The 15,542-nt window shown below is 50.9% G+C and overlaps 1 protein-coding gene across 1 annotated transcript; it reads left to right on the forward strand.

The window, feature by feature from the left end:
• Positions 1 to 8,923: 8,923 nt before the first annotated feature.
• On the forward strand, positions 8,924 to 14,530 carry LOC144125962 (uncharacterized). The gene is made up of 3 exons (XM_077659809.1): positions 8,924 to 8,955; positions 11,606 to 12,843; positions 14,523 to 14,530. Exons 1-3 carry the CDS (start codon positions 8,924 to 8,926, stop codon positions 14,528 to 14,530), a joined length of 1,278 nt encoding a protein of 425 aa, XP_077515935.1.
• The last annotated feature ends 1,012 nt before the right edge of the window (positions 14,531 to 15,542 follow it).

Consider the following 15,542-nt stretch of genomic DNA (forward strand, 5'->3'; position numbering starts at 1 on the left):
AATGTGTTGATGATTTTATGACCAGCGTATATTTAGATGCAAGGCATTATTCCGTATGTTTTCATTAGAATAAACAGTTTAGTTTCAACCGCGGTAACAGCTCCAACGTGAACGCATGTCGCATGCCGTCTCGGTGCTCCCCAATGGTCAGTCGCAGAGCGAACACACCGACTGAATACCAACCTAACGGAACTCGATTACATGCCGTCTGCGACTAGACCGAGGGCTCTCCCCAGTCGCAGACCGACAGAGTTCGCAGTGTCGCAGACGAAAATCGCATGAATGTGAAACGGGCCAGAGGCGGTCTTGCGACGAATTAGGATGCAGGTGTTAAGGGAGTAAGACTTGAGGTTTTATGTACAAAAATTTACATTATACAAGTTGATGTACCGGAGACAACTTAAAGCGGCAAAAAGGATTAAACAAAAAAAGGTGGAACTGGCTAACACTAGGGGAGACCCCTACTCGGCATAGCCGAAGATGCATTACATTTGTCCGTAGCCCAGAATGATTTTCCAAGCTCCGGGGCCCGGTTGTAGAGACCTCAGATCTCAGCCCACATTTTGCACCACCGAATCAAAACATACTAACACATGATTGGTTAACAAACTTCATGGCACGCCTGCCAGTTTCTGCAACGTTCAAAACCCTTTCCCTGAAATACACAACACAAAAAGAACATCAAAATTGCTCTAAAAAATGGCTTTGCAGGAATGGGCCTTCAAAATGATTGGCCCACTAGGTTCACATGCCACGCCCCATACTTCCACAGTATTTCTCAGACTCTCTCCCTTAAAAAGTGAAAGGAGAAACACGAAAATACTTCAAAAACACATTCACGTGTCGTAGGCTCCCTGGGAACCCGTGACCCTGGTGGTTCCCAGCATTAGGGCAATTATCGATTTCACCCGAGCCGCCGCCACCGAGGGTAACAAACTATAGTCGTCTTCGCGACGACTGTTGACAGGCGTCCCCAAAAATCTGCAAAGTGGCGCCAAACCTGTCATTGCTGCCTTCGCGGCGGCATTACTTTTATCCGGCTACGTTTCGTTAAGCCGGCCCGTTCCCCCAGAGCATACAACGTCCTTGCGCGTCGGAGTCGCCGCGGCGCCGGCAAGTCGCGTCCTCACCTGACCGTACGCTATGCATAATTACTCCCTGTCAAGCGCGAGCGTTCGGACCCATCTCGCACGGCGGTTTTAGCCCTTCAAAAAAAAACCTATGCCCTTCAAAAAAACCTATGCCCTTCAAAAAAAAAACCTAAAGGAGCACAGCCGGCTCCGGTGAGCCTCGATAAGCTCACCTATCGTGTTGTGTAGGTCTAGCTGGAGTTTTTTGGCTAAGGTATTTAGGGGTAGGTGTAGTGCTGCCTTAAATGCTGTTCGGATCATGGCATCCAGGGTTGAGATTTCTCTGCCCTGGAGTTTCAGGTAGGGGAATGTGAAGAGAAAGCGGCTGAGGACAAAGGCATGAAGACATGCTCCCTCATGCCCTGGTAGTGTCTAGAAACTCGGCGGATTAGGGGGGACATCGACTCCTCCGTCTGCTTGATTTTGTGGATGGTGAGTGTTTTTCTCCTTTGTTCTGGATATGGAGGTCCAGTACCCGAAGAGTGTGTAGCTTCAGGAGGTACCGGTTTGCCATTGTCACGGTTATGGGGGCTATAATAATAATAATAATTGGTTTTGGGGGGAAAGGAAATGGCGCAGTATCTGTCTCATATATCGTTGGACACCTGAACCGCGCCTTAAGGGTAGGGTAAAAGAGGAAGTGAAAGAAGAAAGGAAGAGAGATGTGCCGTAGTGGAGGGCTCCGGAATAATTTCGGCCACCTGGGGATCTTTAACGTGCACTGACATCGCACAGCACACGAGCGCCTTAGCGTTTTTCCTCCATAAAAACGCAGCCGCCGCGGTCGTGCGGGGGGCTATGGGGCAGTTTCGGGTTGTGGGGCGGAGTATGAGGAGCTCCGTCTTCTCCGGAGACCAAGACAGTCCGATACTCTATGCATTTGTTTGGGTGAGGGTAGCTGCCGACTGCAGAGTAATCTCTATGTCTCCATCACTGCCATGGGTGGTCCATAGAGTGATATCAGCATAGAGTGTATGCCGAAGGTGAGGGATGGTTTGTAGTTTGCGGGCAATGGGATGAGAGTGACATTGAAGAGAAAAGGGGAGAGGACAGATCCCCGGGGGTACGTGCCAACCCAACTAAAGGAGTATGGGTTGGATGCGTGGGGACCTAAGTGAATTTCGGCCCTGCGGTTAGTAATGAATACTTGAATTCCGGTGTACATACGTTGACCTATGTTCAAGGGGGAGAGCGCCGCCATGATCGCTTGACGCCTAGGCGATCAAAGACCTTGTATCGATCTAAGGGGAGGACAGCTTTTGTGTGGCCTGGTATGAGGCGGTCGAAAATATCCTATGTGAGCTGAAGCATGGCGTTCTGTGCATAGAGGTGTGGACGGAAGACCACCATGCTTTGCGGGTAGAGGTCTTGCTCCACCATGTGTTCGGTGAGTTGGCCGAGTGCGACTTGCTCCAAAAGCTTGCCCAGGCATGACTTTAGTGACATGGGACGAAGCTTTACAGGTGTAAGGGGTTTATGAGGCTTGGGTATGAATAAGATTTTGGTGTGACGCCAGGATTGTGGAAGGGTGCCCTCCTGCCAGCAGGTGTTGGGGAGGAGGAGTTGGATGGAGTTGGAGGAGTTAGAAGTGTGGGGGGAGGAGTTGGATGGGTGAGCGCTTGCCCCAGAAGCGGCGGCAGTTGCATCGCAGAATTGATAAGGAATTAGGTGGTCGCCCCGCCATACTGTAGCTTGGGGAGGCTAGAGGCCCGCATGAACGCTTAACTGGCCGAAATAGACGCGCGTCTAGAGGAAAAATACAATCACCTCATCGACCACCTGTCCCAACGCTTCGAGCAACAATTTGAAGCGGCATTTGAGCGCATGGTGCACACCCTTGAGACGAGCCTTGCACGGTACGATACCCGCCTCCAAACACTAGAGCAGGCCCTTCCTTCGCTCCACCTACCTAATCCCCCATCAATCCCGCCCACCCACCCCAAAGAACGCCCTACCCAACTCACCTACCCTCACCCCACCCAAGCACCGAGGATCGTTCGCAGCGTTCATTTCGCGCGCGTGACAAGCAGCCACTGGCGACTGCAACGCCAAATGGCCCAATGAAGTGCTAAATTATAAACTTGGAAATAAACAAAGCAACATAAAAAAACAATAAACAAACTTCATCTGGTATTTTCATGTAAAAATAAGCCCTTACAACTTGCATAAAGTTCATTTTTGCTTGATATGGTTAAAATTGTTGACATATACAGTAGACTCTATCGCCACCGTGCGCAGCGAAATTGGAAAAGAAAATTGGTTGTTGGGGAAAGGAAATGGCGTAGTATCTGTCTCTCATCTCGGTGACACCTGAACCGCTTCGTAAAGGAAGGGATAAAGGAGGGACATTGCGAAGAAAGGAAGGAAGAAGTGCCGTAGTGGAGGGCTCCGGAATAATTCCGACCACCTGGGGATCTTTAACGTGCAGTGAAATCGCACAGCACACGGGCGCCTGAGCGTTTCGCCTCCATCGAAACGCAGCCGCCGCAGTCGGGTTCCAACCCGGGTACTCCGGATCCGTAGCCGAGTGCTCTAACCACTGAGCCACCGCGGCGGGTGCACAGCGACAGCAAGCAGCAAGCTGAGGAGTGCAGGACAGGAGGAAGATTGCGTGCGAGCGGGCTGGGCATGGGCTAGGCCCCTCCATGACACTCACAGAGACGCGCTATGGAGGGGCTTTTGGTGCAGGCGGCAATGACAGCATACGCTGTTCCGGTCCAACCGGGCGCTGCCGCCGGCAAGCTGAGTCGGAACAAAGAGGCGTTTGCAATATGAAGCAATTTTTATCGCTCGCACAACTATGGCGTCGATTTCAGGGTTAGTATGTATTTCCTGAATGCAGCCTTAAGAGTGGTGGGTCGCCCGCACTCGATTTGGAGCTTGATAATAGCGTGATTTCGGGATCATTAGAAGGGAACGGGCTTTCAGAGTTTTAGTACAAAGTAAAACGAGTGGATTTTCGAGAGTCAGGATTTCCGCGCCATCTTTCGCCTTTTATTTGCTACACGAAAATTCAGTTTTAAATTCAGGCTCATCGTCATTCCACCGCTTCTCCTAATTGCGCTCGGAAGACAAGAACCAGATAAGAACAGGGTGTTTTATGCACGAACTCCTTTGCCGCGGCAGGGTGAGACCTGCATGCCTGTTTTCATCGGTTCCTCTGAAGTCACAGGGTTCCCCAAACAATGCTCACATTCCTCGCGTTGAGCTGGCTTATCCCTCAGATATTGCAGTAAATTACACGAAAAAAACGCGAATAACAGAGGACGGAAGGGAGAAAGATGCGACATTTTGCACTGAAATACACAGTGGAGATCAGTGGGTCAAACTTGCAGCACCGCTGACGGCTCGAAAAGCTGGCGTAGTGAAGCTTTTCGCTTCAAAACTAGTTTTCATTTCATATTTTAACTACAACTAACTCAGCGTCCACAAAAGTTGATGTTAGTGGTTATTGATTAATAAAATAACAATGAAAGAAAAATATGTTGCTAGTCGCAGCATCGGCCATCGAAACCTGAGCTGCGACTAGCGAGAATAAAAGGACAGGGAGAGGACAGGGAGAGAGAAAGAGAGGGGGCGCGATAGTAAGAAAATTTAGGGGTAGGAAATAATATACAATCTGTGCAAATACAGAATAAGGAAATAAATGAGGAATGCTGCGCACAACAAAGGCGGGACAAAGGCAAGACAAGCGCTGACTAGCAACTAAGTTTATTTAAGGACGAGAAATGTTAATATATAGTGAACGCAAACAATAAAATATAAAAACAGAAAACAACTGCAAAAGGGTAAACAACCTATGACACGTGCAAGTCAAGATATTGAATTTCGTTGGCACTTAAAGTGAGAGAAGGCTTGCTGATGTACTTTTCTCCAAGATTATGGATGTGATATGATTCCACAATTTCGCGCGTCACCTTGTTCTTATGATAGAACAGCACTGCTGTATTCTTGCACAGCGGTTCGCATTTGCATTTTTTGCACTGAAGAATAAGGAGGATAAACTTTATTGCCGTCGACCAAGGTAGCAGTTGGGGTGGGGTTATAGCGCCATCAGGTGGCCATGAGACCGTGGCGTTCGGCGACTTCCAGAGCTCTTGTCCCAACCCGGACCTGTGTGTCCGAGTCGGAACTTAGCATTGCGGCCTCCCACTGGTCTGTATTCGAGAGCTGCAAACCTCGCAGAGGCGAGAAACTTTGTCCCAGGTGCCGGGTCATCTTTTTCTGGTTTTCTTTCATGTTCTTTTTCTTGTTTGCACTTGCACCTAGCGCAATGAGCGGCAACATGGCAGAGAGGGTCATTTTGTCTTGCGCATTAAGGCTCCATTAACCTCTTATTCAGGCATCTACCTGTTTTCCTAACATAGGCAGCACCGCACTTGAAGGGTATCTGGTTTACAACATTTTCTTTGCAGTCAACGGAGGGCGACTCATGTCGTACCTGCAATCGATCTTCTTTGTTGGTTGTGCCTGTGAAACTTGTCCGCATAAAGCACTCAATTGCTAATCAGCGCTTGTCCTGACTTTGTCCCGCCTTTGTCGCGCTGTTCACCCACCATGAATGCTTACCAACTCGCCCAAATCTCAGCTTTACTCAGTGGGATGATGCGCCGCGTATGATAGGAGTACGTGACAGGAGTCGGTGCACTTCCGCAAAACGCATTTGAAAAATTTCTCCTGGAGGATATTTGTGAAGCGGCGTCCTTTATCGACTCAGACATACCGCAACTTTATTGAGAGCGCCTTTCAGAGCTCTTTAAGTGAATGACTGGTCGCTCGGGAAGAGCAACCGGGGCCGCTGAAGGCCCACCGCTGAGAGCACCTACGAATGCCGGGCAGTAACGCATCACTCAGGACTGATATGAGGACTCCCAGGTATCTGTGAATGTTAAGTAGGGAATGACCTTCTGCGTGTATTGAAGCTAACCCGTTACGCTATCGCGTCATACCCTCGAGGCTGTGTTTGTGTCGCCTCCAATTTTTTTCCACTCCATCCTCCATCCTTGTGCCAGCCGTTCAGATTGAGACTGTCGCGGCGCCTTTCCTCCCCTCTTTATATTTTGAACGACCCTGGCGATGGCGCGACGTTGGCACACTTGATAACGGAGTTCGACAGCCACCTTTTCGCCTAACCGGCTACCACACCAACCAAACCTCCCCTAACGCCTTCCACTACTTCGTTCATCAAAAAATTTTTTACTTACCTACCTCTACGCAGCAGAAAGGTGACCAATCTACAAAGGTATAGCGGTTCTGGGGCACGCCCGCCAAACCGCTGACAACACTGACGCTGTCTTCAGCGGAGAGTTGTTATGTCGGTCGCAGGTCTCCAACATTACTTCTATTATTAAAGGTTGTAGTAATACAGATGTATGAAAAAGGTATCAGATTGGCGCTCTGTATTTTAGGACTGCAGTGCAGTATCCCTCAAGTGTAATGCATGTAACAGGCATACTCTGGCTCCTGTAGCACTCCCATATATATGTGGCAGAAACGTGGAAGTTATCGGAAAGGTTTGAAATAAAATCCAGGGCAGTGCAGCGAGCTATGCAAAGGAAGGTGACAGAGGTAACGTTAAGAAAAAGGAAGACAGTAGAGGACGTCAGAGAACGTAGACGAGGTAGCGACATCCTACAAGAAATCAAGAATAAATTGTCGTGGGCATATAACAACATAGTGGTGAGATAACTGATGGTCGCATTCCAGTGTAAGACAAACGTGCAGACGGAGGTGGAGGGGCGGATATTATTAAGTTTGACGGGCACGGTAGCCGCCGCTAGCTCAGGATTGTCGGCATCAGTCGGAGAGTCATTTGTTCTGCAGTGGACACATTTGGGGTGGTGAGGAAGACAGCGATGATTTAGATCATTGCACTTGGTCTCAACCTTAGGTCTAGGTCTCGTACATGAAGAGTACGATATCACTAAGCAGTTTTTACCGGTTAGATGTTCATTTGATCCTTTCTATTGATTAGATCATACCAATGGCCTTTGTTGCACCGATTTGCGCGCTTCAACTTGATAGCCTCAGCTGAAAAGAGTTCCGGTTGTCAAGAGGAGAGCGTAATTGGGGTTCTCGCCTGTAACAAGGACAGAGACTCGAAGGAGTTCAGCAGTCGTTTCCTCAGGGGGCCCGTCTCACACTTTAAGCAGACACACGCTTGGCGACGCAGGTAACGAGGTGTCGGATCCTAACCACTCCTTCTATAGTCAGAATCACTGCGTGAATTCTTCGACGATTTCTCTTTGCGCACCAGCGACGGCGATTTCATTTTTTTTGCCCAAGGGCAACTAAGGCCAAACAGCTGGCGGAGCCACGGGGTTAAAAAGGCCTACTCTATCAAGCGGCATCCGATATCGGGTATGAGGTATGTCACAGCGAGAATGTACAGGGACCTCTTAAGTAAAGTACAAAGGTTTCGGTTAACTCAACACTTGCTGAAAGCGGTAAGAGTTGTTTTAACATCTGCGCAATCGTTACGGGGAACCAAGATGCCACGCTGTACATAGTTCATAGTGCAGCAAAGAACTGTGACGCTCCGGATGGAGAGGATAAGACCCAGTTTTCTCCTCTAGACTTGAAAGAGGCTGCGTCACTGACGGGAAATTACCCCTTGTGAAAATGTATAGAACCCGTCAACACGTGCGAAGCTGGGTTGGTTCATGATTCGAGAACGTCATGAAAATGCAGCTCGTAAAGAAACAAGTGACCGCCCGGGGTGACGAGAGGTGTCGCCACTTGTGTCCCGTTTCTACACAGTGTTTTACAACGCAGGCTGTAATAGCGTTGTACAAGCCATTTAGGGGAATCAATTTAGGGCGTACACACAACAGCAGCCGGGTAATGGGTTACGCGTAACACGTTAGTTGAACACTATACGCCATCTTCCTCAAAGTGATACCGATATGTTCTCCGACCCAGGGAGCCAGTTCTGAGCCTTTCCATTCCTGCAAAACAACGGTGTAAATCCTTCGTCGGTTCTGAGAGTAGGAAAGGCACACAACTGGCGGACACCACCGCCACGTCACATCGCGATTGAGGCGTCTTTTCACTGAGCCAGTGATGCGCCTTTCCCCAGTGCCAACGAAAGGCCTAAATTGCATATAAGACAACACTGGGAACTCGACTGTTTGCTTCGTGCAAGCGGGCCCTGGCGCCTGTGCAGTGGGCCGGGAACGCGTTAAACGCGAGGAACGCGAGGGCCGCGAGTGGAAGAAGGCCAGGTATGCACGTGAGCGTATAGACGTCTAACCAGGCATTCGACTGTGAAGCGTGAAAACGGGCCTTCCAATCCATACCTCTCAATCGCTAAATCCAATCAGCTTTCGGTGATTAATACATCAAGCCTTTAAGCTTAAAGTTACAGTTAAATTTGAAATTAGTTTTTTGAGGAAAAGAAATAGCGCAGTATCTGTTTCACATCTCGGTGGACACCTGAACCACGCCGTGAGGGACGGAATAGAGGAGGAAGTGCGAGAAGAAAGCAAGAGGTGCCGTAGTAGGGGCTACCACCACGGGCTGCGGCACCTGCATATGGCAATATGTTCTGCCCTTCCTTCATGGACACACTGCCGAACTCCTCCTTGGGGATAGAGAGAGAAAGAAACACTTCATTGTAGATGAGGAATTTGGGGCACGCCCTTGAGTTCCCGCACGCCCCACTTCACTGAAGTGTTTATCTCCCTAAGGTCGACAACACTGGCAGCCCGGCCAGTGGCGATGGTCTGCACGGCCAGGTACTCCGAGCGCAGCAGGGTCTCCCAGTCCTCCCAGGTCTTGCGGTCATCTAGGCCATGCGGGAGAGGATGCACCAGGCAGAGGGAGAGTATGTAGCTTAGGAGGTTCCTCAGTTAGGAAGAAGGAAAGGCTGGGATGCAATATCCCTAAAGTACGCAAAACTACAGAACTTGGGGATATCGCCTTCCAGCCTTTCTCCCTGCCTAAACGGGGAATCCCGCAAGGGGCGGTCCTATCACCTTTACTTTAACATTGCCCTAGCGCCACTGGCCAAAGCCCTTGCTGCTATCCCAGTGCTCCACACAGCCATATACGCAGATGATATAACCCTCTGGACAACGGGAGGATCCCTTGGAACAGCCTAGGATATCTTGCAATCTGCCATAGACATCACCACCGCCCATTTAGCAAACACAGGCTTCCATCGCTGTCCAACTAAAACGGAACTATTGCAGCTGAAACCCCTCCCCAGTAGCTCCCCCCCCATTGAGCTGGACATGTACGGGAATCCAGTGGCCATTGTGTCTCGGGTGATGATTCTCGGCATTCTCATTAACAATACACTCGATGCAACCGCCACCCTTCACATCTTGCAAAGACAGACCAAGCAGGTCGCTGCACTAATAAGGCGCGTGGCCGCACGCAATCATGGGTTGTCTGAACGCGAGAGCCCCAATGTGAACAATGCATTATTATCCGCATTAGACACCACCTCCCACACCACATACTCACTCAGTGCCAAACACATCAGGCAGACATCCTAATACGCACGACTGTCACCTCCACCCTAGTCTTCCACGGACGGTTAGCACGAAACGTCTCCTGGCCACTGGTACCCAAAATGCCGTGATCGAATTAGTAGAAGCTCAACGCACCAACCAATTAGACCGCCTGAGTCGCACGGAAACAGGACAACGCCTACTGCAGCAGCTCCGTCTCATTCCAGCCATTCTCCTGCCAACGAGCCCTACATATTACATGATTTCTCGGTGCCTGAAATAATGTTCTAGGCTAAGGCGATGCTAGCTGTCCAGAAGAACTTTGTTCCGACACAGGATAAATCGGAGCGAAAAAAAACTCGGCCCTGCGTTTAATTGAAGAACCGAACCTTGACCGACTCAGAGCAGGAGTGAAAAGAGCGAAAGGCATTTGTTTAAGTCTTTTTCTCAGTCAATACTCATAAGGCTGACTTGTCATCTCGCGCGATTGTGACGGAGAAGGGTACTTGGCAATGTGAAGTCTCCGGATACCTACCGAAGCATTTGGCTTCGCTGGTTATTACTGACATTTTTAGGGCTCACAGCTCTGAGAGCATCGTAAAATTTCTTCAGCATGATAATCCAGGGCCCTGTAATGTGTTTAGTGTAGACGTGGATGATTTCTTTTACTCTCTCCCTCCCAATGAAATGATGAGTACGGTGGAAAGATGCATCACAGCAGACAACGATGAAGAATCTATAAGGGCTTGTGGCATATCAGTAGCTAGCTTCCATGAATTACTATCATTTTATGTAAAGGCTACATTCATTGAATGGGAAGGTAAGCTTTTCACGCAAAAAGCGGGTGTTTGCATTGGTTCCAGGGTGGCACCGGTGTTAAGTGACATCTTTTTATCTTTCGTAGATCGGAGTATTCAAGCAAACTTGGCCGGGATGGCGTCGCGGATTTTCCGTTACGTTGACATTTTCTTAATCTTTGTTGATAAAACTAATTTTCCTAGACAGTTGAGTGATGTTCTGAAAGCGTTTAAAGAAAATGCTCATGGTCTGCAATTCACCACAGAGGTTACGGCCGATAACAAGCTGCAGTTTTTAGATTTGAGCCTGGAAGTTCATACAAGACATATTTGCTGGGAATACTTGCCAAGGGCCGGCAAGCCGTTGTTGAACTACATGTCACATCATTCTAAAATAGTAAAAACAGGAATTGTTGTCTCATCGTTGTTTTCTGCTTGTCCAAATCTTGTGACCATTTCACTGATCACAGCTTCAACGAACAGGCTAAAAGATTAAGAGAAGCAGGTTACCCGAATGATGCCATCTTGTTGGGCTGCAGCAAGATAGCCAAAAACTCAAGACTTAAGAAAAAGTGGTGGGTTCGTTTCCGCGAAGGTCGTGGGTTCACGTCGCGTTTTTGAAAAATATTGCGTATACAAATAAAGAAGTTTATCGGCAAGTACAAGATTATAAGCCCTATTCTGCAAGGGTTTACACAGAATGGATGAACAAGATTCGCCGCTCTTGTGCTAATCCGAACTATACACAGAACCTTCCACGACAACAAGATTGCTATAGTTGTGTACTTAGACGTAAAAACGGCATTTGATACAGTTAATCATACAATTCTTGTAGGTGAACACTTAAATATGAATTTAGAGGGAAAATATCAAAATTTTTCAATACTTACCTTTCAAACCACATTCAGCATGTGGTGATGAATGACGTGATCTCTGAGGCACAGGTCGTGTTAACTGGGGGCCCGCAGGGATCAGTTCAAGGATCAATTTTGTTTTTGTTATCCGTGAATGATTTTCCAACCATATTAAAGTATTGACACAGGTGATAGAAGAGGAGGACGAAGGGAACTCAGGCGATAGAAGCAGAGGACGAAGAAAATCTTCTTCCTGCTCGTGCTCGCTCTACCGGCTGTGTAGCTCCTTGGTCCCCGAGTGTTTTTGGTGTACTATTCGTTACAAATCTGGTGGAGGCAGTGCTGGGTACGCTTCCAGACCCGCGCAGCCCACCTGTGATCACGGATCTCACCCCGGTCCACCAGCGCCGCAGCCGCCGCCTGCGAGGAGAGTCCCCAGAGTTCGGACCCCTTCCGGCAGCCACCAGGACGACACAGCCTCGGACGTCGGAGGAGCCAGCTGCCATGTCAACTGAAAGTAGGCTCCCAGCTCACATCCTGTGCCAGCAGCCACGAACACCCCCGTCTTTTCATGGCGACGTGTTCGAGGACGCCGAGGACTGGCTCGAGACATTCGAGCGTGTCGCCCGTTACAACGGGTGGAGCGATGAGCGGAAGCTCCACAACGTGTATTTCGCTCTCGAAGAGTCGGCGCGGACATGGTTCGAAAACCATGAGGCTTCGTTTCCATCCTGGGAGGCCTTCTGCCGCAACCTGCTCGCCACTTTTCCAAACGCCGACCGTCGGGAGCAAGCTGAAGCTGCGCTACACTCGCGCAACCAGCGCCCGAACGAGAGTGTCTGCATGTTCTTTGAGGACATGACCCGCCTTTTCAAGCGCGCGTACCCCTCTATGTCGGAAGACAAGAAGCTTCGCCATTTAATGCGTGGTGTCAAGCAGGAGCTATTCGCGGGACTCGTGCGCAGCCCACCGCGCACTGTGGCCGAGTTTCTCAGCGAGGCGGCCACCATGGAGAAGACTCTACAGCAACGAGCCCGCCAATACAATCGTGACGTCAACGCCTTCGGGCCAGACACCTGTTCTATGCATCTCGGATGCGCCCCGGACGACTTACGCGAACTCATCCGTTCCGTCGTCCGGGAGGAACTCCAAGCCCTTCGGACGCCTTCTAACATGCCATCCTTCGCGTCGCTGACTGACGTCGTCCGCGACGAGGTGCGCCTCGCAGCCCAACAACAAGCATCTGAGGTACCCCTCCAGCTTGACGCAAGACCCACGTACGCGTCTGTACTCCGTCAAGCTCCGACGTCGGGCAACACCATCAATGCCGCGGCTCCATTAGTGCGGCCACCAAGTCCCTCTCGTGACCCCGCTCTGCCAGCTTACGAGCGGACGCGTAAGAGTCAAGTGTGGCGGGCCCCAGACCGTCGGCCCCTCTGTTATCATTGTGGCGAGGCGGGTCACCTTTATAGGGCGTGCCCGCACCGCCGCATGGGCCTGCGGCGTTTCGCCCCGGACGACCCCTGCCCTCGCAATGGCGAAAGGCCACTTGAGATAGCCTCTCACCTATTGGAGCGGCAGAATCTTGTCACATCCGTCGCCGCGGGTCTCGATCACCGTCCCCAATGCGCTACCGTTCTCCAAGTCCCCGCGGAGCGCAAAGCTATTCCGGACGCCGTTCGCCCAGCCCACGCCGGGAAAACTAATGCCGGGAGGCTCCGGAGGCAAGGCCGCTCCTGTAGGGAAATGTGAAGATCCTCCGCCACCATCACGCCGATACGCCATTTCGCCGGGGGCAGGTAGCGACAGCATCCGACACGCTACCTCCAATTTGTACGTAACAATTGATGGAGTCGACGTCTCCGCCTTACTCGACACCGGTGCCGATTACTCCGTAATGAGCCGTGCCCTCACCCAAGAATTAAAGAAAGTTTTGACGCGATGGTCTGGGCCGAGCATTCGTACTGCTGGGAGTCACCTGATTACCCCTGCTGGCAAGTGTACTGCAAGGGTCGGCATCCGTGGTTTTCTGTACGTCTGTGAATTCGTGGTACAGTCCGAGTGTTCGAAGGACTTGATCCTGGGCCTCGACTTTCTGCAGACGAACGGCGCTGTCATTGATCTGAACGAAGCCCGGATCACGTTCTCGACGAAACAGGCCGTGGCGCATACCGACAGAGATCCGGGAATCAACGCTCTGCGTATAGTCGACGATGACGTGATGGTGCCACCACGGTCTAGCGTCCTGGTTCTCGTGAGACATGACTTGTTCCACGATTACGAGGGTATCGCGGATAGCCACCTCCCGCTGTTGCTCGCGAAGGGAATAGCCGTCGCTCGAGGCCTCGTCCATTTGCATAACGGTTGTACTAGTGTCCTACTCACGAACTTCGCCAACGAGGTTCCGCACCTCGCCAGGGACACGGCTGTTGCCTTACTTCACGAAGTTACTGTGTTGCCTGATTTATGCGCCGTCGGGGCCAGCCCTCAAGACGAGGCCGCACCATGCCACGCCCTGCAGACCGTGAAAATCAACCCGGACTTGGCACCTGAGCAGAAGAATCTTCTGTCTGCTCTTCTAGCAGATTTTGCAGATTGCTTCGCCACCAGCTCCAGGGTCGGTCGTACACCTGTCGCCAAGCATCGCATCATCACAGACGAGGCCACGCCGCCTGTATGCCAGCGCCCATACCGCGTTTCTCCTAAGGAACGCGAAGCCATTAAAACGCAAGTCGATGAAATGCTTGCAGACGATGTTATTCAGCCGTCAACAAGCCCATGGGCGTCGCCCGTGGTCCTCATCAAAAAGAAAGACGGCACCTTGAGATTCTGTGTTGATTACCGGAAACTAAACAACGTGACCAAAAAGGACGTTTATCCGCTTCCCAGGATTGACGATGCCCTCGGCCGATTACGTGACGCCAGGTTCTTCTCCTCATTAGATCTCAAAAGCGGATACTGGCAGATAGAGGTGGACCAGAGAGACCGAGAGAAGACGTCTTTCGTGACTCCAGACGGTTTATACGAGTTCAAGGTGCTCCCGTTTGGTCTTTGCTCGGCGCCGGCCACGTTCCAGTGTATGATGGACACCGTTTTATCCGGTCTGAAGTGGCAGTCTTGCTTGGTGTACTTGGACGACGTCGTCATTTTCTCGCCTACCTTCGATCAACACTTGGACCGGCTGCGCATCGTGCTTCGAGCCCTGAAATGCGCGCAACTAACGATCAAGCCCGAGAAATGTCATTTTGGTTTCACGGAACTTCGCTTTTTTGGCCATGTTGTCAGCGCACTAGGCGTTCTACCGGACCCCGACAAGACTGCTGCCGTCTCCAGTTTTCTGCGCCCAACCGACAAGAAGGCACTTTGACGTTTTCTGGGCCCCTGTTCTTACTACCGACGCTTTGTGCCCGATTTCTCCAGAATAGCTGACCCGTTGACAGCACTGATTAGAGACGAAATACCCTTTCTGTGGGGAAGCGACCAAGAAGAAGTTTTCAGGAGCTCCGCAACCGCCTACACAGCCCCCCGATACTCGCCCATTTCGATGAAGACGCCGCCACCGACATACACACCGATGCCAGTAATGTTGGCCTTGGGGCGGTACTTATCCAGTGGCAGGACGGCGTGGAACGCGTTATCGCTTACGCGAGCCGAACACTTAAGCGATCGGAGGCGAACTATTCGACGACAGAGAAAGAATGCCTTGCGGTGATCTGGGCCATCAGCAAGTTTCGTCCATACCTGTACGGACGACCCTTCCGTGTTGTCAGCGACCATCACTCGTTATGCTGGCTGGCAAACCTTAAAGATCCGTCCGGCCGGTTGGCTAGGTAGAGCCTCCGTTTGCAAGAGTACGACGTGACTGTCGTTTACAAGTCGGGCCGGCAGCACCAAGATGCGGATTGCTTATCACGTGCGCCCGTGCACCACGCTCCGCAAGAAATCACCGAAGATCTTCCTCTCATTTGTGCCCTTAGCCCATCCCATGTGGCTCAGCTTCAACGAACAGACCCGGAGCTAGCGCCGCTCATCGAGCACCTGGAAGGTCACAGTGGTCGGGTTCTGCGTGCTTTTCGTCGTGGCCTGCAATCCTTCACCATGCGAAATGGCGTTCTCTACAAGCGCAACTTCGGAAAGTCCACCGAAACATTTTTACTCGTGGTGCCCACCCGGTTACGACCTGACATCTTGAGTGCTTGTCACGACGAGCCGTCCGCCGGCCACTTGGGAGTCAGTCGCACGCTGTAAAGGATTCGGGAGAAGTACTATTGGCCCAAATTACTTTCATCAGTGCAGACCTACGTG

This window comes from Amblyomma americanum, chromosome 1 (assembly GCF_052857255.1).
Source record: "Amblyomma americanum isolate KBUSLIRL-KWMA chromosome 1, ASM5285725v1, whole genome shotgun sequence".
In the NCBI taxonomy this organism is placed as follows: Eukaryota; Metazoa; Arthropoda; class Arachnida; order Ixodida; family Ixodidae; genus Amblyomma; species Amblyomma americanum.